Genomic DNA, 22,589 nt, shown 5'->3' with positions numbered 1-22,589 from the left:
CACCCTGATGTTTATATATTGTTGTTTTAGCTCTAAATTATAAGTGTATATGCCTGTGCATTACTGTGCCCTGTTTATGGCTTTATTGTTATGATGCTAGCTTATTTAGCTAGCATCATTTTTAGATTAGCTCTAAGAGTAAACATTTTATTATTGGAATTTGTGTCGCGAATATTAAATGCTCACGTCGAGTTGTCACCGAATGTAGAGTATTTCTTTAAAAACTTTAAATAAAATGTTATCCGTTGTCGGCAGGATTCGAACCTGCGCGGGGAGACCCCAATGGATTTCTAGTCCATCGCCTTAACCACTCGGCCACGACAACTCGGTACTTATCTTATGTTATTTCAACGACAAAAAAAAGTCTATAATAATAGTGAAAATAATAGTGCTTCTGTGTATTAAAACAGAAATGTTTGAGTTAGCCACGTTAACCGATACTTACATTAAAATGGTGGAAACTTGAACGCACCTATCTCTATAGTGGGGCTCTGAATAAAATCCACAACAACACTGCACTTAACAACAACAAATATCTTTTTTTGTTTGTTTGTTTGTTTTTTTGTTTAAACATTTTTCGTTTTATGAAATGTCAAATAAAGATTCACTAACCACTATAATCTCACCAAGCTTCACCTAATACATAAATAAGAATATTAGTTCTTAAGCATCATGGCTGTGCTGTTACAGGATAATCATCAACAACAGGATGCTGTGAATCTGCCTAAAGTGAAAGGAGTTCAATTTACAACCCAAATTTCCTATAACAAAATGTATCACAAAAAGACAAAAAGACAAAAATGCAGCTTGACACACAATCCTCTGCCCTGTAGACTTCTTGTGTTGAACAAAAGGTTAAAGGAACTGATTTCTATCATTTTCTGACACTAAGGTTTTCTACTTTAGAGTAAAATAAACGTCTTCTCCAGGGCTGTGGTTTCTGCATTAAACAAAATTTGCTTATTTTCCTAACATTTCACTGCATTATGGCTTTATAATGTTATCGCCAGGTTCCATCTTGACTTTAAATCCTCGTCAGACTGCAGTTTAATGTTTTTGGTTGTTTTTCAGTGGCCTAAGATGTTTTACTCTAAACACTGGCACATATGAAGACTGACACATATAGCAGAATTGTGCAGTTTATACAAAATGTTATGATAAAAAAAAACTATGAAGGAGACTTTGGGCAAGACTGCCATATGTTTTTGGTGTTTTATCATGTTTTAACCCTCTAAATAGTGGACTGAATGTTGACTCATGCTGTTGTGACACTTTTAATGGTGGGAAATTACTTTGTCCTAACCTGCAATCAAGGTGTAAATTACAGGAAGAACCTGCACAGAGAACTGACCTCAGCTCAAACGGCACTGACCCACAATGTAACCCCAGGCCTCATTTTGTCACATGTCAGTGCCTGACCTCATTGTGGCTGAATAAACTGAGACTTACAGAAAGTCTTATCCAAACTTTGATGATGGTCTTCAAACCTTTGGCCATATACTGTATTATTTGTCCATTCATTCATTCATTCATTCATTTTCTACCGCTTATCCGAACTTCTTCCTTGATGCCCGATGACGCCTGAGATAGGCACAGGCTCCCCCGTATTTATTTATTTATTTATTTATTTATTTATCTAAACGAACCTAATTTAAGAAGTTCTTTTAGTATATATTTTGGTCTCTGGTGAAAATTGATGGTTCATGCAATACATTATTTTTGGATTATTCTGCTGTATTTACCAAGTTGAAACACTTGTAATTAGTCTTTTCCATCACCTTCCTTTCTTTTACCCAGTTAATGGTATTTGTCGCAAAACAGGAGATCGTTATTGTTAAAAACGTTACATAACTTAACGGCTGCAGGATGTAAATAAACAAATTCAGCGTTTACTCGGGCGTTTTGTGGTGTCACGTGACGCCGCAGAAAGTTCATTGTAGAGTGCGACACGTGACCTCGCATAACTACGTTTAGTGTTTTTTCCACCTGCATTCAGCCAAGTCCCGCCTCCTGCACTATGATTGGTTATTATTCTTAACCAATCCGCTGAATGGACAAGGTTAACTACAAACGAATCGACTGCACAGGAGGCGGCCAATCATGTTGTAGAAGGCGGGATGTGTAGGAAAACAGGTGCAGAACAAAATACCGCACGAGCTGGAGAAGGCCTTCTGCTGTTTTTAGTAGGGAAAGAGGGGAAGAAAAATGGCGGCTGTGTGCGACCCGGAGCGGGACACCGGCCATTCCGTTCGAGCTTTCGCCCGTTAATCGAGTCCGCTGCTTGTGACGGACTTTTGGAAAGAAGTTTATGGGAGGCTGGGCTCGGAGTTTATTGATAATATCGTGCTTTGGTGTGATTTTCTTTCTGTACGACTCGTGGCGCGAAATAAGGTTGTAAATAAAGAGAAAACAGCAATAAAATAGTGTAACATCCTTTTATAAAAACAACATGAGAGGAAGAAGAAGTAGACCAGCTGTAAGGGGACTGGTGCCGGAGGAGGCAGCGGTGCTGCGTGGAAGGCGAGGCAGCAGAGGCAGAGGCAGGGGTAGGGGCAGAGGCAGAGGGCTGTGGATACTCGACTGTGTGCTGGATGAGAACTACCAGCCATCAAAAAGGGGGCGACGGAGAGGAAGCTCGTTACCAAGGGGCAGAGGAGGCAGAGGCAGCAGGGGCAAACGGGGAGGAAGAGGAAGAGGAGGAAGGCGCAAAACATTGAGCAAAATAATTTACGACGACCACGAGAGCAGCAACGAGGAGGAAGACGACGTGGTGACTTTACACTCCGAGGAAGACGAGGACGACTTCTTCCGGCGATCTGAAGAAGATAATGAAGAAGAGCATTTAGATGATGATGATGATGACGACGATGGCTCTGATTATGTGGAGGAACCGCCGGACGAGGACGAGGACGACGCGAGCTGCAGCAGCACCTGCGGCGACACACCGGGTAAATGTTAGCTAGCGAGGGATGATTTCTACTTAACGTTAGCTTTGAAGCTAATGTTTTGGCTCATCACATTTTTAAAGTGCTTAGTGCGCATGCGTGGATTCGGGTCGCTCCAAGTGCCAATCAAAGTTCCATCAATACCGTTATTTTTCCCATTTTGGATAAAAAGTCAGATTTGTTCAAAATGGAGGCCGCTTGTGTTTGTCGAGAGGTGGTGCATCAGCGTCTTCTGCTTCTTACAGAGAGTTTATGTAAATATTGTTGTAATGTTTAAGTGATTCAGTGTCGACTCCTCAGGATTAAGTCATTTCGGATTCAGATTCAGATTCAGATTCAGAAAGAGTTTTATTACCAATTGTTTTAGAGTCAAACACTCACAGTACACAGAGACAACAAGATGAGATTACCACAAAATATGTACAAAAAAACTTAAAATAAAATTGAAAAAATAAATAAACAAGTTATATGTACGGTTGTGCTATAGAGATAGTGGAATGGAATTGAATAGAATGAAATTTAGGGATTTAACAATTAAATGTAAGGTTATTGCATGTTGCTATTGAATAATGGAGGAATATTTAACTTCCTGAGGTAAATTTGTCAGGGGGAACACGCTATTCTTGTGCCTGGTTGTGCTGGGATTTGGGGTTCTGTATCGCTGGGCAGATGGTAAAAGTTCACAAAGGATGTGAGGGATCCAGAGTGATTTTCTAAACCCTTTTCCTCACTCTGGATATATACAGTTTTTAAGAGTGGGCAGATGAACACCAACAATCCTTCTGGCAGTCCAAACCGTTCTGTGTAGTCTTCTGATGTCTGATTTTGTTGCTGAACCGAACCAGACAGTTATTGACGTGCACAGAACAGACTCTATGACGGCTGAGTAGAACTGTTTCAGCAGCTCCTGTGGCAGGTTAAACTTCCTTCGAATTTCATTCGTCTATTTATGTGGGAGGGCAAGGACACAATGCATGCGCTGTAATATTATGTCTATAAGAAGTCATTTGGTGTGTCATACCCAAATGGCTGTTAGGAACAGCAAAAATAAACATGTAAACGATTCTTGCTGAAGCCCAGTTCAACAATAGCTATAGTTAATTTCACTGCTCGCTGCTCGTCTGCTCTTGCCACAAATTGAGATTTACTCCACATTCAAAAGAGTGAGTCACATGATAGATGGATCTTGTGTTTATTTTCATGAGATTGTGTAGTGTGCACCACTTGTACAAGAAGTCGTGTAGTGTGCACACACCTGCAACACAGAGTTCAAGTTATGTAGTAGAACGGGTCAGTGCTTCTTGGATTTTGAAAGCGCACTGCGAACAAAACTGCACTGCACTGCGACAAATGAAAGGTTCTTTGCTTTTATTGCTTGTATGTATAAAGGAAGAAAGTTTAAAATGAAGAGCAAACAAGTCTGTGCATAGGACATACAATGATGATTAGTGATTGGTTGTTGGGTTACAGTAGTGTGCAGTGATTGATTAGTCTTTGCATACATTGGTGAGCAGTGATTGGTTGTTGGGAAGAGTGTTAAGCAGTGATTGGTTGTTGGGAAGAGTGTTAAGTAGTGATTGTTTGTTGGAAACATAGGCACACAGACTTGAGTGTTTGGAGAGTAGTTTGTCTTCACAATCAGCTGTACTGACAACACAATGTATGTACATAGTAGATAGCCTGAACTTTTAATGTTAACCATTAGAGGTTAAACATCCATATCAAGACATTAGTGGAAAGTGTTCAAAAGGAACTCCTATTTGTCAGGTAATCCTAAAGATCAGACACTTCCAAGAAACATTACATTTCAGTACCATAGAGTTTTTATTGCTTTTCTGGACAAAATAACTATCCAGGTTTCCTACATCGCTCCATAATCCTCTGAACAGAGACTTGAGCTACTCGTATTTGAAATGTATTTACTGATATGACCTTCTGAACGATACCATTAGGGTGCATGGGTCTTATTTCTTCAAGCTTAAAGTACTCAGTAAACAATGGAAGAATTTTTTCCCTGCACCTCAAGCTTATTTAGGACACTGCACTCGAGGGAGCATGTCGTGGGAACGTGCTGCCGTGTCGTTGCATGGCATTTACTTATTCTTAATCAAGTGTGTGCTGTTTCTTGCTAAGAGCTTGTTGTAGTTGTTACGTCAGCGTGAGCAGAATGTGCTAAACAGTAGATTTTGATGTGTTGTATATCTGTGAAAGTTTTCTGGAGCTTGTAAAGTGGCGACTTCATTTCCCAACACCAGCGCTGAAGCCTGTAATATTATGGTAGTGTAGTTTTCTGCTTTATTTTTGTGCTACTATTTAGCTGACCATTGATATCATTTTTACAGAGAGAGCTGAGGAATGACTACATCCCACTACCTCCAGCTCAAACGTCGCCGAAGGTTTGATCGTCAGATCTGCTTGTTAGCAGATACTACTACTGGACAAAATGGGAATAATAACAAAATGATGAAGTGCTTTAAGGAGGCACATTCTGACAGATTTTTACTAGTTCATCACTTGTGTCCATAAAGGACACAAAACAAAAGGCCGGTCTTTTACAGACAGTGTAAAAGGGTGTGAGGTTTGGCTGAATTCTAGTTTGTTTTTTAGTCAAGAAATTGACTTCGCCAAGTATCTCACTGCCTGCTCAGAGTAAGTGTCAGTGAAACAAACAGCTAGTCATGTGACCTTTCCGGGATAAAGTGGATCAGTATTCAAAAGCATGAGAGATTTGTTTACTTTCTTCTTAGTGTTATAGGTGTAACATGACATGGACAGACAAATGTGTTCCATATTATTTAGATTAAAGAAAACAATATGAACAAACACAAAGGATTTGTTTTTTGATGCGTATTAGGAAAATCGGCGACCATGAATGGGACGTGTGTATTATTGACTTTAATTATCTAGATTGTAGATATGAGCCGATTACTGTGTAGGACCTGAAATAGATAAAACTGAAACATTTTTTCACTTCATCTTAATTTTTGTCTATCAGCTTGGCTGCTGTCATATATCTGTCTTCCTGCTGTTATGTCTCTCTTTTTCTGTCTCTGACTGTCACAATTTCACCCCTTTTTCTTTCCGTCTCTCTGCATAGTTGTCCTCCTCTCTGCCTCGTTAACATCCATGCATGTCTGTCTGTCTGTTCTCTCTGTCTCTTTCTCTTTTATCTGAGCCTGTTCTTTGTCTATCTTTCTGTCTGTCTGTCTGTCTGTCTGACCCTCGTGTATTCACCTTTAGTATTGTACATTCATGTTTTCTTCAACTCTTCTTCTTTTGGCAATTTTAATTTCTATACTTCACAATCATTTCTGTTCCTTTTTTATACCTTTAGGCCGTAGGAGAACTCGTGTGCATCGTCCATGTTCCCCTGTCTTTGAGAAGGAGAATGTCCCCTATCTGGAACTCCCCAAGTCATCCGATGATGTGCTGGTGCCAGCGACGCACCTCCTCACGGCAGCTTCCATCTATGAGGTGCTGCGGAACTTTAGCACGGTGTTGCGTCTCTCTCCTTTCCCCTTTGAGGACTTCTGCACAGCTCTGTCCGGACAGGATCAGTGCACGCTGCTGGCCGAGACTCACATCTCGCTCATGAAGGCCATCCTGCGTGAGGAGGACACGTCTAACACGAACTTCGGCCCAGCAGATCTGAAGGACAGCGTGAACTCGACCCTTTATTTTTTGGATGGGATGACGTGGCCCGAGGTGGTGCGGGCCTACTGCGAGAGTGATCTCGAGTACCAGCATCTTCTGAGCTTCCAGAACCAAGACAACTTCCCCTACGAACCTCTTGAGAGCAAGCTGAAAGGTTTGTGTATGGTTTTGATCAGGAAAATATGCATCAAATATATTGTTTTGAACGTCTCTTTTGAATCCTCAATTCTGATTGGTCAGAAGGTGTTGATGTATTTTCTATAATAGCTGGTGAGCGAACAACTGTCTACAGTTATTACACATGATAACAGCAACTTGTTCCACAATACACAATTGTTCCACAATTACACAATGAACGCAATTATAAACATAAAATGAACAACATGGCATTCTTTATTAAATACAAATGTTAGCTGTGGCAAATTGCTGTGGTATAAAAGGAATAAAACATACAACATGCACCTGTGTTTTTTTGTTTATATATATATAAACAAAAAAACACAGGTGCATGTTGTATGTTTTATTCCTTTTATACCACAGCAATGTGAATTATATTGTATGTGTGTGTGTGTATATATATACAGATTATATGCATTTATTTCACATTCGCTTTGTAGTTCATGACATTTCCGTATACGGAAGCTCAGTACAGAGGGTCGTAGGTTGTAAAATGTTTGATCAGTGTGGATGTTTGAGTTTTTGTCACATCTCCTCCTTGCAGTCCTACAGTTCCTGGTGGATCAGTACTTGGCGACTAATGTGGCACGGGAGGAGCTGATGTCAGAGGGCGTGATCACGTACGACGATCACTGCCGCGTGTGCCATCACCTTGGTGACTTGTTGTGCTGCGAGACATGCTCTGCTGTCTATCACCTGGAGTGCGTGAAGCCACCGCTGCTCCAGGTGCCCGAGGAGGAGTGGCAGTGTGAGGTGTGTGTAGCTCACCGGGTGCCAGGCGTGTTCGACAGTCTCACAGAGAGTCAGAAGACCCGCCCCTACATCAGACACGAGCCAATCGGATTCGACCGTCACAGGAGGAAATACTGGTTCCTAAACCGAAGGATAATAGTGTGAGTGTAAAGCTTAGTGTAAGGACCAATGTACCAGTTTCCACGTGACATCATCACATGGTTTGTTAGTTTTTTTAAAAGTCTATTAATGAAGTTTTCTCTTTTTGAATCTAGTGGCAATGAGAGTATAACTACATTACATAACTGTGCTCAACTAATGAATTAACCTGCAGTTTGTAGTGATTAAAAGGAATTTTCCAAAGATAGATTTTCCTGTTTCCTAATTTTTCCTTGCATGCAGCATTGAGTCACATTTATTTCAATGTGAAGCACATTATTTTTAAACACACTTAATTTGAACCGTTCAACTAGAAATAAAGTGAATAAATAACACGTGACATGTTTTTCTGTAGCGCTTGACCATAGCTAAAATCTCCTGTTGGCAGGTTGTGAGTTCATTTAACACCATCAGGTTTTCTACTGTGACCAAAGATAGTCAAAGTTCTGAAATGTTTAAAATAAAATTCAACATCATTACAAATCAACATTATTACTGTATTGGTGATAAATATTTGATTGAAGTTGAAAGAATCAGCTATATTATGAATCCCACTCGCTACAGGTACAAATATTGAAATGGCAATGGTGGAAGGTAAAGAAACTAATGCTAATAGATAGGAAAAATCTCTAGGGTTTGTTTATGCAAGCTGTATTTTGTTTGTCCAACAAACACGGATCATGCTGATTGAAGACTCTGAACTTGGTAGTTTTTCTTTCATCATTAGGGGATATTAATTGTATAATCTGACATAGAGTAAATGTGCACCTAATAATCTCTGAAATGAGTTGTTAGATTATTTACTGCATTGTTAGATTGTTATTTACAGACTAAATACACAAGTTAAACTCCTGTGAAATGACTTGCGTGTTGACTATAATAACCAATGTATAATAATTTCAGTGAGGAAGATGGCGAGCACGAGGACAAGGCGATCTGGTATTACAGTACCAAGGTGCAGCTGGCGGAACTATTAGAAGTGCTGGATAAGACCTACTGGGAGAAACAGCTGTGGACCACACTGGAGGAACTGCGAGATGAGATCCACACACACATGGACATCACTGAGGAGCTCACTAACAAAGCCAGAGGCAATAACAAGTCTTACCTCACTGCAGCTAACGGTAAGGATCAGTTATGCTGTGCATATTATTTCCCTCTGATCATACCGTAGTGCAATTAAACCTTGGTACTGTCGCACTCACCTGTGGACAAAACAAGGGGCCAGACACTTTTTTGATTCTAATTGACTAAAGCTGCAGGAAAGGAACCAAACATTTACCACATTTGGCAGACGCCCTTATCCATAGCAACTTACATTATCTTATTTTTATACAGCTGAGCAATTGAGGGTTAAGGGCCTTTCTCATGGGGCCAAAAGCGGCAGCTTAGTGGACCTGGGATCAAACTTACAACCTTCCGATTGGTAGCCTAACCCCTTAACCACTAGGCTACCACAGAACATGTATTTTGGATAAATAATAAATTGAGCTCCTGACATCAATCATGATGACAGTGTAAAGTTGTAAGAGACACAAAATGGCCGTTGTTGTACAGGAATTCGCCAAACCTTTTTATCCTGACTTGATTAATTTTCTGGATAAATAATAGATTTTCTGGACAATGGTTTTTAATCTTCTAAATGTAGAAGAGCTATATAGAGAATGTATAAATAACACTTAACTTTATAATTCCTACATTCATAGTGATCATTTTCATAAATCTTTTGGGGACCCTTGTTCTACCATGTAGCCTTTACTGCACAGTTGTGGCTCAGTCTGTCGCTGTGGTAGTGTGCACTGTACTGCAGCCTTTTCTTGAGCTTAACATAGTCCTGTGAACACGGCATCACGTGATACACTGACCAGCCAAAACGTTACAAACACCTCACCTAATATTGTCTAGGCAAATAAAATCGTTGTCATATTCCTCAAACCATTCCAGAACTATTTCAGCAGTGTGGCAGGGAGCTGTATCCTGCTGAAAGAGGCCACTGTCATTATTGGATACCGTTGCCCCCAAAGGCTGGCATTTGATCTTCAACAGAGGTTGTTACAGAGGTGTAGTGGTAAAAACACTCCAATATTTGCACCCAGCCATCCACATGATGTAGTTTAAAAAAAGAAAAGCGATTCATCAAACCAGGCCACCTTCTACCATTGCTCCATGGTCCAGTTCTGATCCTCAATGCCCATTGCAGATGTTTTTTTGTGGTATTCAGGCGTCAGCATGACCCCATTGACTGTTTCCTGGATGTCCTTCCCCTTCTCCCCTTCCTTGGACTACTTATGGCAGGTATTAATCACTCTACAACTGTTTTAGAGATGATCTTACCCAGTCATCTACCCATAACTTTTTAGCCCTTGTCAAAATCGCATAGATCCTTATGATTGCCCATTTTTTCCCTGATTCCCACGGACCAACTTTGAGAACTGACCATTCACTTGCTGTCCCATATACCCCACTCCTTGCTGGCTGCCATTGTAACAAGATAATCATCGTTATTCTTGTCACCTGTCAGTGGATTTAATGTTCTGGCAGCAATAAAAAACCGACTTGACCACATTTTGTTTCAGGTTTTTTGGAAGCCTCAGGGTGGTTTCTGAATGGCTTAGTTAGCTGACGTTGTTTATGAAGCAGGGTAGGGCTTTTAGCATGAATAGTAAAAGAATTGTCATGCAGTGATAATTGAGTACTGTGCATGGCACTGGGTGTGTGTTAATTGTCTATGAAAAGGCTCTGAATGCTGTTCGACACTTTCATTTTATTCACTTGTTGGATTGCTTGTTTTTCTTACAGGCAAATATAAATGCAATTACGCAACCTCTTCAAATTTGACAATGTTTGCGATAATCTAAATATAAAAAAAAGAAAATTGATTTATTAGTTTCTTATACAAGCATGATGCTTATGTCATTAAGTCTTTTTTCACTTTTATCATCTATTCAAGTGGGAAACAAAAGCAAAATGTTATTTATATTTCGTTTTGGTGTAGATGTGATCATATCTCTGTTTTTAAGAAGCCTTTTTAGATCTTTATCAGCTTTCACGGAAGCCACGCACCAGAAAATGCAAAAAAAGAGAGAGTGTGTGTAGAAGTGTGATGTGTCTAGAAAAGCAATGGATCAAGGGAGAATTGTTGAATTCAATGATTCAGACCTACATTTCTATTACACATTAAATAGTGTCAGTATTTAACAAAGAAAACATGCCATGGTTGATATGGTGAGGGTATCTATAAGGTTTCTAAACCTAAACGGTCAGTAGGTTTTCTACCATAGTAAAGCCAGAGCACTTCCTGATTTCTTGATAACTTTTGAAGCTGTATATACTTTTTTTGTCGTAATAATTTCAGAAGAAAAAAAACGAGAGACGTGACACTGGAGAAAGGAAAAAAACATAAAACTTAACATTTGTCTCGATGTCTTCACACTTCCACTCTCACTCTCCTCACATTTCTTCATTGCTTCTCTCTTATTCTTTTTTACACACACCTGTAGTGGCAGCAGTGGCATGAAATTAAATCAATAGTTTTGGTAAAAAAAAAATTGAACTTGCCCTGAATTCTCTTATATTTACATCTACAGCATTTGGCAGACGCCGTTCTACAGAGTGTCGTACAAAGTGCTTTTAAGTCTCATTGAATATGTTAACTCTGGTTCACTAGGTCAGTGGTCCCCAACCCCCGGGCCGCGGACCGGTACCAGTCCGTGAACCAAGGAACATTAAATTATTTCCATTTTATTTACTGTGGTGTATTTCTCTCGGGTTTGTGCGACTTTCCATGGATGAGAGGTTAACCGGGAGCTGAGAGATGTCAACTAAAGCCGCACCAATACCGCGTATGCGCAAAATATCGGGCCGGGTTTAGGTGACGTCTGGAGCTGAGCGGCTGCAAGCGGCAGTGGTGTTGTAGCTTTGGTGGAGAGAGAAGGTGTGTATCGCTCTTCTCTCTGTTCACCGGTACTTTCTCATGTTTAACAGTGCTTGTTGTACGTGTATAGTGTGTTTGCTCAAATTTAACCCACAAATTAGCAAAAATGAGTACGAAACAGACGTCGTTAGAAAATTAGAAACACTGCCGGTGTTCTGGATTAAAGTCATGGTGGAATACCCTGAGATTGCCACCACAGCACTTAAATCCCTATTGCAATTTCCGACATGCTATCTGTGTGAAGTGGGGTTTTCTGCAGTGACGGCAACCAAAACAAAACAACGGAATAAACTGGACATAAGCAACACACTTCGGGTGTCATTGTCTCCTATTACCCCAGATGGAACCGCCTCATTGCAAAGAAACAAGCTCAGGGTTCTCATTGATTTAGCTTTGTAGTGAGTTAAAAAGGCACGATTAAATACAATTAAATTAAAATTATTAATTTTAATTTAATTGTATAGCCGCCACCCCCCACCCCCAGCGGCCGCGGTAAAATGATCAAACATTGACAGGTCCGCGGCGAAAAAAAGGTTGGGGACCACTGCACTAGGTTACACACTTAAGATCCCACGAGCCTAAATCACTGTTCAATCAGCCAATACGTGTTTGGTATCAGAAGTATCTGAAATAGAGAATTTTAAAAAATCTATTTGATTCCAAGGTCACGAGTGAGAGAAACGGAGAAAGGTTCTGTTTCTATCTGGTCTGAGATCTTCTTATGGAAACAGGTGTAACTTTGGCAATAATGAATTGATGCACCACATGGCTGTGTTCATTACGCCCCTCTGATGTGTATTGTGATGTAAGCTTTTGAATCTGCAGCGGGTTAAATGGCTCATATCCCTTCCCTTAGAGGAGATCCTGGAGCGAGTGAGAGCCAAGCAGGAGCAGGAGATGGAGGAGGTGAAGAGAAAAGCCACAGAGGAGCTGCAGAAATTTAAAAGGGAGGAATCACAGGAACAGCTCTCTACCACTGAGGCCCCTGATGACCAATCCCTACAGGTCCAAACAGGCACTGAGGAGGACAACCCTGCAGGTAGTAATGTAAAGGCACATCCCAGTTCAGAGAAAAGAAAGCTCTGGTCACTGTACCTTCACCCTTCACCAGCACATTTTACTTGACAAGATGTGTGCCTAATGAGATCGTTAAACAGTGGATGAATTTGTTTCACAAAACATAGATCGAGTCACAAAATGGAGGAATTTTAGATATAAACATTACATTCACAGATATAGAAAATTTGTCCTTCTACCAAGCAGATTTCTCATGGCTTTACATTTGTTACACTTAAGAATAAAACATTATAGGATGTGCTTATAAAGGAATGTAATCAATAACATGGTGATGCAATACGATGCATCGGAATGTAATCAATAACATGGTGATGCAATACGATGCAGAGAAGGAGCTGTCACTCACTAGTTTCACCTCCTGTTTTATTCCTCTATCCTGAAATTACTACGGTAACTGCTTGAAGTGACCTGACCCCTTGTATTGAATTTGCCCCTCGTTTGGCATTACTTACAGTTTGTTCAGGATTTATTTAAGTAACTGCTTCATACCTCAGTATGTGTTCTTGTGTAGCTGAGGCATCCTGTGATTCAGAGTCTCTGGGGACTTCTGTGTCCTCCATGCCCCAGCTTGTGGGGCCTTCTGGCAGGTCAGCTGAGCTCAGTGAGCCCCAGAAAGGGAGCGGTCTGGAGGAGCTGCCCGAGACGACAGGTACACCGCTGGAAACGCGCGCTTTAGCTGTTATTATTTCATTGCACTTGGATTACCCCCTTGACCTTCTGTACCTTCAGCGATTCATGCATTTACAAGCCCTCATGCCTTCAATTGTTCTCTTGCAGTTTTTGGCTTCTTGTGCTTGTCCATTTCTGCATGATCTAAAAGCATGATTCATGGCAGACTCTTGTGTCCAGCATTCAAACCACATGCTTCGTGTCTCTTTTTACTCTGCTTAAAATGGAACATTTGTCATCTTGATGTAATCAAGCTTTATTATTTGCCACACATGTTAATGTCTTAAAATCTTTAATTCCCTGAGACTCACTCTCTCTGTCTCACTTTAGCTTCCTTTTTTGTCCATTGTTCTTGCTTGTTAATGCTCTTGTGTTGTGGTAGCAGTACATCGGCAAACCGTGTTTTCTTTTCTTTTTTCATCTTCTCTCCTACAGATACATCCTCGAGTTCAGGCGCCAGTGTTGAGGAAAGGCCTCCGTCCCCACAGACTGCTGATGAGAACAGCAGTCTAAAAGGAGCAGACAGTCCGGATGCTACAGAGAAAGCTTGTATCTCCAGCCAGGATGAGAAGGGTGAGAACATTAGGAGCTGATACTGAGACACTTTTTTTTTAAGTTTAACTATGTGTTGTGATGCTGTTATGTTTAAACTAGCATTTCAGTTAATCAGTTTTTAAACCATGCAAATTGGAGGCCGTCCATCAAAAGCTGGTGACTATGTAAGGGGGCAGTAGTTGTTGGGGACATCAATTCTCGTGAGGACATGATCTGTACAGTGAAGAATGCTGATGGTAGTATCATGTAGAGAGTTAATCTTGGCCTCTTGATTCATGACATCATGGTAGCATTATTTGTATTTACTCAAGTTTTTATCTTATGATAGATGGCAGATTTTCTTGCCAAGAAAATAGAATTATTACTTGGCTAAGCATCAGTTGTCTTTTGGGTAAGGGAGAACTTTTGTAAATTTGACCAGACAAGACCTTTCTGTTATCCATCTTTCGAAGTTGGTTTGTTTAACGCACCTTTAAATCAACTACAGTTACAGACATTGATCAGATGATTATTCTATATTCAGTTTTGCAAAATTGTGAAATGAGTTGTCCCCTGGTCTGAACAAACAGAATATGTGTGATTTCATTTAGACCCATAAATTCCTCCTTCTGTCTGTGGTGTAGGTGAAGGGAAGGAGAAAGGAAGTGGTGAGATGATGACCGGGATGCACGGGACATTGGCAGCTACACGCATGGTGACCCGCCTGCGCAACCCAGACAGCAAACTGAGTCAGCAAAAGAGCCAGAAGGTGGCAGCAGCACTCCATGAGTCATATAGAGTGTTCAAGGATGGAAAAGAAGTGAGCCTTTGTGTTTGTTTCATATTTTCTACAGCTGCTCTGACCATGAATAATTCTAATGTTTTTTACAATCATGCGAGTTCACTTTATACTGTCTAACTCTAAAACTACCTACAGTTTTTGGTATGTTTACTGTGTACACTTCTTTACATCTCCTTTCTTCAGGTTCTGGTGAGCCAGCAAGCAGAAATAGCCCGCCTCAATTCACACAACACCAAAGACCTGGTCATGAAAGGTTCCTTCTTCCGCCTGGGCCAGGAAGGCAAGTACCGTGCCTACCAGAACCAGTACAGCACTAACACTCTGGCGCTCAACAAGCATCAGCATAGAGAAGACCACGACAAGCGCAGACATCTCTCACACAAGTTCTGCCTCACCCCTGCTGGAGACTTCAAATGGAACGGCTCAGTTTATGGCTCCAGGATGATCACCATGTGCACACTGAGGCTCACTATCATCCAGTTGGAGAACAACATCCCAGCACCATTCCTGCACCCCAACTGGGACTCCCATAGGTATAGAACCTCCTCTACTGATGTAGAAAGCAATGCTAAAAATATTAGATTGTCACTTGTTATATTGCGAAAGTATGTGCACTTGCTGTACGTAGTCAATCCATTGCTGACAGAACTATCCCTAACTGGTTATTGTGGGTTATTGTGTCTGTCTGTTTTCTCTCAGGGCAAACTGGAGCAAGGCTGTGCAGATATGCAACAAGGCACGAGAGTTTGCTTTGGCTTTAGCCATCCTTGAGTGTGCCATCAAACCAGTGGCCATGCTGCCTGTGTGGAAGGACTCATTGGGGCACACACAGTAAGCCACACTCTTGACTGTTCATTGTGACCCCATTGTGACTGTTCAATATTCATTGTATTACTCACATTACAGTGTATCAGGAGACATGTGTAAAGTCAGAGCAATAGATCACAGATTATCTCACACACTTTATGGTCTTTCAGACATGTCAGACATTTTTCCAGGTTTGCTCAGAATCACATGATTGTGTCAGGGGCATAAAGCATACATACACTGACCCCAAAAGTGCTCACAACAAAATAACAGCAACACAGAAACTTTTAAAGGCAGTATAAGGATCTTTATTTTAAAACATTTTGCACATTGGGGCACACATGCGCAAACTGCTTTCTAATGTGTTGCAAGCAACCATGTCATTTGTGGTCATACTGTGGTCTGAAGATCTTGTTATAATCTCATGCACACTGCTTTGTTAATTGTTAATTTAATCTTGCTTTAATCATATTGGCCTTGCTAGTTTCATAGCCAGCTTGCAGTTTAATTGCAGTTTAATTGATTGACTCATTTGTAGGTTAGCTAGTTTTCTATTACAAGCTTGTGAGGTCCCATTAAAAGTTGTGTTCCCATGCCCACTGTTAATAGATTCTATATACACCAAAAAAAGCAATTACTAAAGATAACTGAAGGATGGATTGTTTTACTGGAATTACTGAAGTTAATTATTCCATGCCAGCTAGCTTTAAATCACTTGCAATGCATTATTGCAAACCTGCAGAGTTCAGGTCCAAGTAAGGACTTTGTGGTTGATGAAAGCAAAAAGACCCTACAGAAAGATTCTAGGAAATTGAACATCAGATGTGTGTCAGTTTAGAAGGTCATGATTAATTTTTTCTGCCAACGTAGTAGACTTGTTAGGTGTCTCCAGTGTGTATGGGTTTCTCTTATTTGCCCTCTCTGACTGCTTTTAAATCAAATGAAGCAGAACCCCGTTTAATCACATTTTGCTGGAATCCTTCCTCAAAGCCGCCTGTGCCGCATGCGATTCACGCAAGGATGTTTGCCGAGCATCAAAGACCCAGTTTGTGTTATAAACCAATATTTGCACCGAGTGCTTGTTCCCGGGCACAGCCCACTTACAGCCAGGCTCACAGTGCACATATTTCCGGCCCTGATCCTTTGGCCACAGGGTTAACGGCTACACGAGCCTGCGTGTTTTCCACCGCAGACCCACCATGAGCTCTTTAAAGAAGTGTTGGGACTGGCCGCATTCCAGAGAAAACCCAGGAGTCACTCTAGTGGCTCTTTCATCAAACTGTGAGGGGGTGTGTGTTTGCGAGAGAAAGTGGGTTGGTGGGCTGAGTTCATTTAAATGTGTGTGAATGTGGCTGGTTTGTAGAGCCCTGTTTCAATGGCAGAATTTTGTGTGTGTGTGTTGGGCGCAGGCTGCACCGTATGACATCCATTGAGCGGGAAGAGAAGGAGAAGGTGAGGAAGAGGGAGAAGAAACTGGAGGAAGAGGAGACCATGCAGCAGGCCACTTGGGTCAAATATACCTTCCGTATTAAACATCAGGTGAAGATTTGAAAGAGCTTATGTACATTCACTCATGCGTACACACTACATTGACCATTTTTACAGCTGATTCAGTTGAAATGATTCGTTCCTCGAATCCACACTTACACACATTCTGTCTTTGGCCTGGTTTAAATATCATTATTGATTGAGTCATCTATTGCATCCTTGGACACAATCTTTTGCAATATGCTCCATACTCTATTGTTGTGTTTTTTAAATATTGTTTGGTGAAGATGAACAGTATTAATTAGTTAGGGGACAATTTTACAATAAAAACAGTGTTTGTGAGCTATTATGAGTCACCCTGAAAATCCTGTAATGAGAGTACAAACTGAGTCTGATATTCTGTAAGGGTATTTATTTAGAGGTCATTGCGTTTTGGCTTTTTCTATGTTTGGTGTGAAGGTAGTGATGAAATTTATTAGTGTTGTGGAATTTGCATCATCACCCATTAGCTGAGCTAGAAATTAATTTCTGTTAACTATGCTTATAAAATCTTATCGTAATATATGATGTCACAGTTCGCGTTTCAGAGATATGTTGAAAAAATAAATACATTTGATGTGATGTTAAAATCACAACATATTTAATGATTTTTTTTAATATTTTCATTATTTCTTCTTTTCATTTCTCCTTCTTTTATTAATATATAATGAATAAAAAACATATTTAAAAAACTAGAACATGATATTAAAGACATTATATAAATCATGTAACAGAAGACTGAGTAAATGCCTTTGAGAAGCGTGATATTTATTTGTTGTCCACCACCAATAACTATCAGTCTCTTAACGAGGCACATTTAACGTGCTGCATGTATCTTTGCTTTTCAAAGTTGATGCTTATGTTTACATTTGTGTGTAATTTTTACATGCCATTTTAAGTCATTTTATTTTGTCTACTTTATTACATTTTTGTGTTGCTTGATTGTACTGGGGAAACGGCGTCGATCAAAACCCTGATATGATAAATGTGTTGCACGTCTTTATTTGGTGTGAAGGTTTGGAAACAGAAAGGAGAAGAGTACAGAGTGACTGGTTATGGGGGCTGGTGTTGGAGAAGTAAGACTCGCGTCCATCGATTTGTTCCAAGACTTCCCGGGAACACCAACGCCAACTACCGGCAAGAGCGAGAGGGTAGTTATGACATGAATTGATGACTATTCCAGTCTGCTTTCAATTTAGTTGTCTTGGCTGCCTGAAATGAGTATTTGGTTTCAGTTGTTCTGTTCATTGCCTTTTAATTGATTCTTTCCTTTATTTGGTTATTTTTACTCACTGATTAGATGAGAGATTCATTTCTTCTACATTTTTTTTCTGCAATTTTTTTTATTATTCTTTCTCAACTTTGTGATAAGCTGGCAAGAGCATCAGTAATACTGCAGACTCAACCCTTGTGAAAAGTCCTGAAATGCCTGAGAGCAGAGCAAAGGAGGATAAAAAACAGACAGATGAAATGAAAGAGGACGACAGGAAGAAGGACGTAGAGATGAACATTGAGGCAAATACACCTGGTACTCAGATGGATGATGGAAAAGGTGTCAACTTTTCATACTGATTTTTATTTTAGTTACTTATTATGTTGGCTTTGTAGAAGCCAACATTCTGTTTTCCTATTTAATCTTCTTATTATTCTTAGCCAACATTTTTTTGAACACTACTCCTTCTAGAGCTTTCAAGTCACATGCACCAAATTCAGATATGTTGTAGACCCTGGTCCGAAGTTTGTTGCTGTTACTTTTCTAAGCGATCCAAGTACCGGTACTTCCGGTACCGGGTCTCAAAATGGCCTTTTTTCCCATAGACTCCCATTATAAAGTTTGGAGGATTATAACTCGGCAAGCTTTCGAACTATCTACACCAAACTTGGCCAGCTCCTTTAGGGTGATACTCTGAACAAGGTTTTAAATTGGTGTACCAACTGGCATTCAGTTGTGCTGCAGCCCTGCCCCAAAATATGCAAAATCCAAAAACTTTTTACAACATGGACATGTGACATATCAAAACACTCAGAACAATGTGGGGAACTTCCTCAGGAGTATTTGGATGACGTCACATGCTCATCTCCACTTGCCTCCAAATGTTTTGGCACCCTATCTTTCTGTCCACTTGCCTCCAAAAGTAACACTGACCCTTATGTCCACTCGCCTCCAAAAAGCATCGGCCTTTGCGAATACTTGCATCGTCAAAGCCAACATAAAAGTTTGCCGCGACGAACTTTACAAATCTAGTTGGTACATTGTTAACATTAATATATATTTTTTGTTAATATGGACAGGTATGATGCATGCCACTCCAACCTAAAACCAGCTTTATTGCACCCCATTAACAATATTGTCAAAGTTTTAGTGCAACAAAATGTTTTTTGTTTTTGTTTGTTTGTTTGTTTTCAACATTAAGTTTTCATGATTCAATTATATTTTTTCACACTGTAGGTTCAGGTGATGCCCCTGTTAAGCAGGAACAGGAAGAACCCAATCCTATATTTTACGACTTGGTCAACGTGAGTGAGGGCTTCCTGCTCCGCACAGCTTACAAGAAGAAGGTCAATCCTGCCAAACTGGATGAGCTGCTTGAGCACCGGGTCAAGCAACAAGTCATCGAGGAAAGACAAAAGAAGTCAGCTATTTGTACTAATCCTAAAGTCGTGATCCAAAGGCTCAAGTTTAAAATGGAGCCACATGGAGCGGTAGCGTGCATTCAGCCAGAGGTTAAATCAGACGCCAAGAAGATTACAGGAACGCAGGAGGTAACCAAAGAGCCTGTTTTATCTTTGGAGCATTCTGATAGCCAGGAAGCTGGGACAAATGGGTCAACAGGTGAGTGTGAAGGACAAGTAGGGATTGTAGGAGGTAGTAGCACACCCAACCAAACTCAGTCTTGTATTCAAAAGACTACACCATTTTTCCCAGGGGTCACAAGTAAGCAGTCTGTTGGTGTCAATGATACAAGCCTGAGTGAAAGTTGTACTGTTCTCCCATCATCTGGAATCAGCAGTGAGCAAAAACTATTTAACACGGTGAACCAGCAGTCATTAGGAGAGAATAGGGATTGTTACAGGCACCAGGAGAGTAAAGGAAATAGTTCACTTTTCTTGCAAAACAGCAGACAGGATGTTAAGGAACCAGTTCCTGAGGGGACACTGACCAGTAGGGTGGTAAACAAATTGAATGACCGGACAATGGAGGAGGATAAGAAGGTGCTGTTGCTCAAGGACCCTCTGAAACCTTTATTAAATGGAGGTACTATTCTGGGTGGGGATCTCAAGAGAATCAGCAACACGGATGCCTCAGATGGAAATCTTGAGTATCTTCCCCCACAGAAGGTTCCCCGTCTTGGCGTCACCGTTGAGGATCTGGCACTGTCCTCTCCAACCATCCCCAAATCAGAACCTCCGTTAGATCACAAAGAGCACAACAGCATGGAAGCCAGGTTGGACGAGGATGACAGAGTATCCCAGGGGACAGTTGTTCCCTCTTCGGTGCTGTCCACGGAGGAGTCGAGTCTCAGCAACGATTTTGTAGAGAGCACATGCAGCAGGGATTCTCACACAACAACGATGGTTCCGCAAGTTACTACCACCATAACTGCCACCACTAAATCTCAGACAATTTGCAGCAGTACAGTGATGGAGAGCACTGTTTTTACCCTCACCACCACAACCAAACCAACGGTCAAACAGGAAACAAAAACCGCCATGGCATCTTCCTCAACAGAAAACTCATCCCTGGTAGTCTCCAAGGCAGTAACACGGGTGCAGTCCACGCGAGAACGTGTGCAGCTCATTCGCTTTTTTCATACAAAGAAGGTTAGATCTGAAACAGCTCTTCCATCTTACTGCAAGTTTGAGACCAACAGCTCCAAGAAGAGCATTTTCATTCTTCCCGGCGAAGAGCTGAAGAAGCTGGCACGCAAGGGTGGCTTTAAGGAAGTGTCAGTTTTCAACTACAATGCCAAACCCGCCCCAGAGTTCTGGCCCTATCCATCTCCCAGACCCACATTTGGCATCACCTGGAGGTGAGTTTGTCATGTCCTTGGAAGATTAGGGCAAGATTCTTTCCTAAGAGTAAGTGTAGGTAAAGTTATCAGCAACAATTAAGTTTTACTAATCTCTGGGATTTGATGCTTGTTTGCCCTTTTGTGAAAGATTAATGTTACAATAGGGTTAAAACCTGAGATTGGTGCTGCATTCAGCATCATTCCATGTGGCCTTGCACCAGACATTGTCAGTGTTACAAACATTCTGTTTATAGCTCAAAACACGGCGAACTACAGCATTTATGCTATTTATTAAACTCAACTGGTGGGGGGACTAAACTTGATGTATTATTTTAGGCAGAAGGTGTGCAAGTTTGGATACAGACTGGCAAAAGTTTAGTTTTGCACTAACACTAATATGGTGGTTGTTGGGCTTCAGGTATCGTCTCCAGAATGTGAATTCTTTAGCAGGGGTGAGTCTGATGTTGCGGCTTCTTTGGGCTTGTCTTCGCTGGGAAGACATGGCCATCAAACCTTCCTCTAATGCTGGAACGACACGCACAGGTAACACCTGGTTTTTTGTTCATTTTCACTGCTTTGGTTCAATGTTTAAACAAACTGTATCAACACCATCTTTAGGCACAAATCTGGTTTTCTTGGCATATATCCTTGTGTATACAGTGCAGTTTTTCCAGAAGTCCTCTAGCCTCATTTGTGATGTGATTCATGGTTGAGCAAATAGAGGAGTAGGGAAAATATATATTATATAAATAGACTTGACTAGCTATCTATTTACATTTATGGCATTTGGCAGATGCCCTTATCCAGAGTTACTTACATTTATCTCATTTATACAAGGGTTAAGGGTCTTGCTCAAGGTTCCAGCAGTAGCAGCTTGGTGGACTTGGACTAATGATCGGAAGGTTGTGAGCTCAAATCCCAACACCTTAACCACTGAGCTACCACTAATATTAGACTCTAGTAAATACTGTGACCAAATAGGAATAATTATTAATTAAACAAATTGCTCAGAAAACAAATTCTTTTGCTTTCTCAGTGTAATAAATACAAAAAAAAATTTAAAAGTAGCTTTAGTATTTGAACACTTTCTGCTGCATTTGATGTGTATTGCATTCCTTTCCATTATAAGTGCACACCCTTAACACAGTCTTCCTCTTTCCTGTCATTGTGTGATGCAGAAACATCCGAGACGGACATCACCACCACAGAGATCATCAAGCGCAGAGACGTCGGCTCCCGAGGTATTCGGTCAGAATACTGCATAAGGAAGATCATCTGTCCTCTTGGGGTCCCTGAAACACCTAGAGGTGAGAGTGCACGTTCTTATAATATGGGTTCTTCATTCTTAAGTATTCATTTGTTCATGCACATACAAACACCAGTTGGAAGATTTTTAGGTCCAATCTACTGTAAGGTGTTAAGAAAAAAAAAATTAAACTGGTTAATAGGTTTTCTATCAGTTTGTGGTTTCTTGAGACATCATTAGTGTGATGTCTATATATATATAGTGTGTGTGTATGTGTATATGTGTGTGTATGTGCTGTATATACATATGGCCA

General features: G+C 40.7%; 1 protein-coding gene and 1 non-coding gene across 9 annotated transcripts in view; one reads left to right on the top strand and one right to left on the bottom strand.

The window, feature by feature from the left end:
* Positions 1–243: 243 nt before the first annotated feature.
* On the bottom strand, positions 244–325 carry trnas-aga. Its single transcript has one exon. It is a non-coding gene; the product is annotated as a tRNA-Ser (tRNA).
* A 1,815-nt stretch (positions 326–2,140) lies between these two features.
* LOC113634454 (nucleosome-remodeling factor subunit BPTF) overlaps positions 2,141–22,589 on the top strand; it is a 40,260-nt gene continuing 19,811 nt past the window's right edge. For 5 of the 8 annotated variants that reach the window (XM_047813377.1, XM_047813382.1, XM_047813379.1 and 2 more), the window contains exons 1-16: positions 2,141–2,948; positions 6,280–6,753; positions 7,321–7,669; positions 8,571–8,791; positions 12,458–12,640; positions 13,190–13,327; positions 13,783–13,920; positions 14,526–14,701; positions 14,867–15,216; positions 15,383–15,514; positions 16,900–17,029; positions 18,033–18,168; positions 18,390–18,569; positions 19,467–21,048; positions 21,449–21,573; positions 22,209–22,337. In XM_047813377.1, coding sequence (XP_047669333.1) covers positions 2,450–2,948; positions 6,280–6,753; positions 7,321–7,669; positions 8,571–8,791; positions 12,458–12,640; positions 13,190–13,327; positions 13,783–13,920; positions 14,526–14,701; positions 14,867–15,216; positions 15,383–15,514; positions 16,900–17,029; positions 18,033–18,168; positions 18,390–18,569; positions 19,467–21,048; positions 21,449–21,573; positions 22,209–22,337 — 4,942 coding nt within the window. In that variant the 5' untranslated portion in view covers positions 2,141–2,449. Of the gene's footprint in view, positions 2,949–3,099; positions 3,200–6,279; positions 6,754–7,320; positions 7,670–8,570; positions 8,792–12,457; positions 12,641–13,189; positions 13,328–13,782; positions 13,921–14,525; positions 14,702–14,866; positions 15,217–15,382; positions 15,515–16,899; positions 17,030–18,032; positions 18,169–18,389; positions 18,570–19,466; positions 21,049–21,448; positions 21,574–22,208; positions 22,338–22,589 lie in introns of those variants that run through there. The other 3 variants (XM_047813384.1, XM_047813380.1, XM_047813383.1) reach the window with 3 other exon arrangements.

This window comes from Tachysurus fulvidraco, chromosome 5, assembly GCF_022655615.1.
Source record: "Tachysurus fulvidraco isolate hzauxx_2018 chromosome 5, HZAU_PFXX_2.0, whole genome shotgun sequence".
In the NCBI taxonomy this organism is placed as follows: domain Eukaryota; kingdom Metazoa; phylum Chordata; class Actinopteri; order Siluriformes; family Bagridae; genus Tachysurus; species Tachysurus fulvidraco.
The sequence above is the reverse complement of the archived record's forward strand: the minus strand, read 5'-3'. Positions and strand labels throughout refer to the sequence as shown.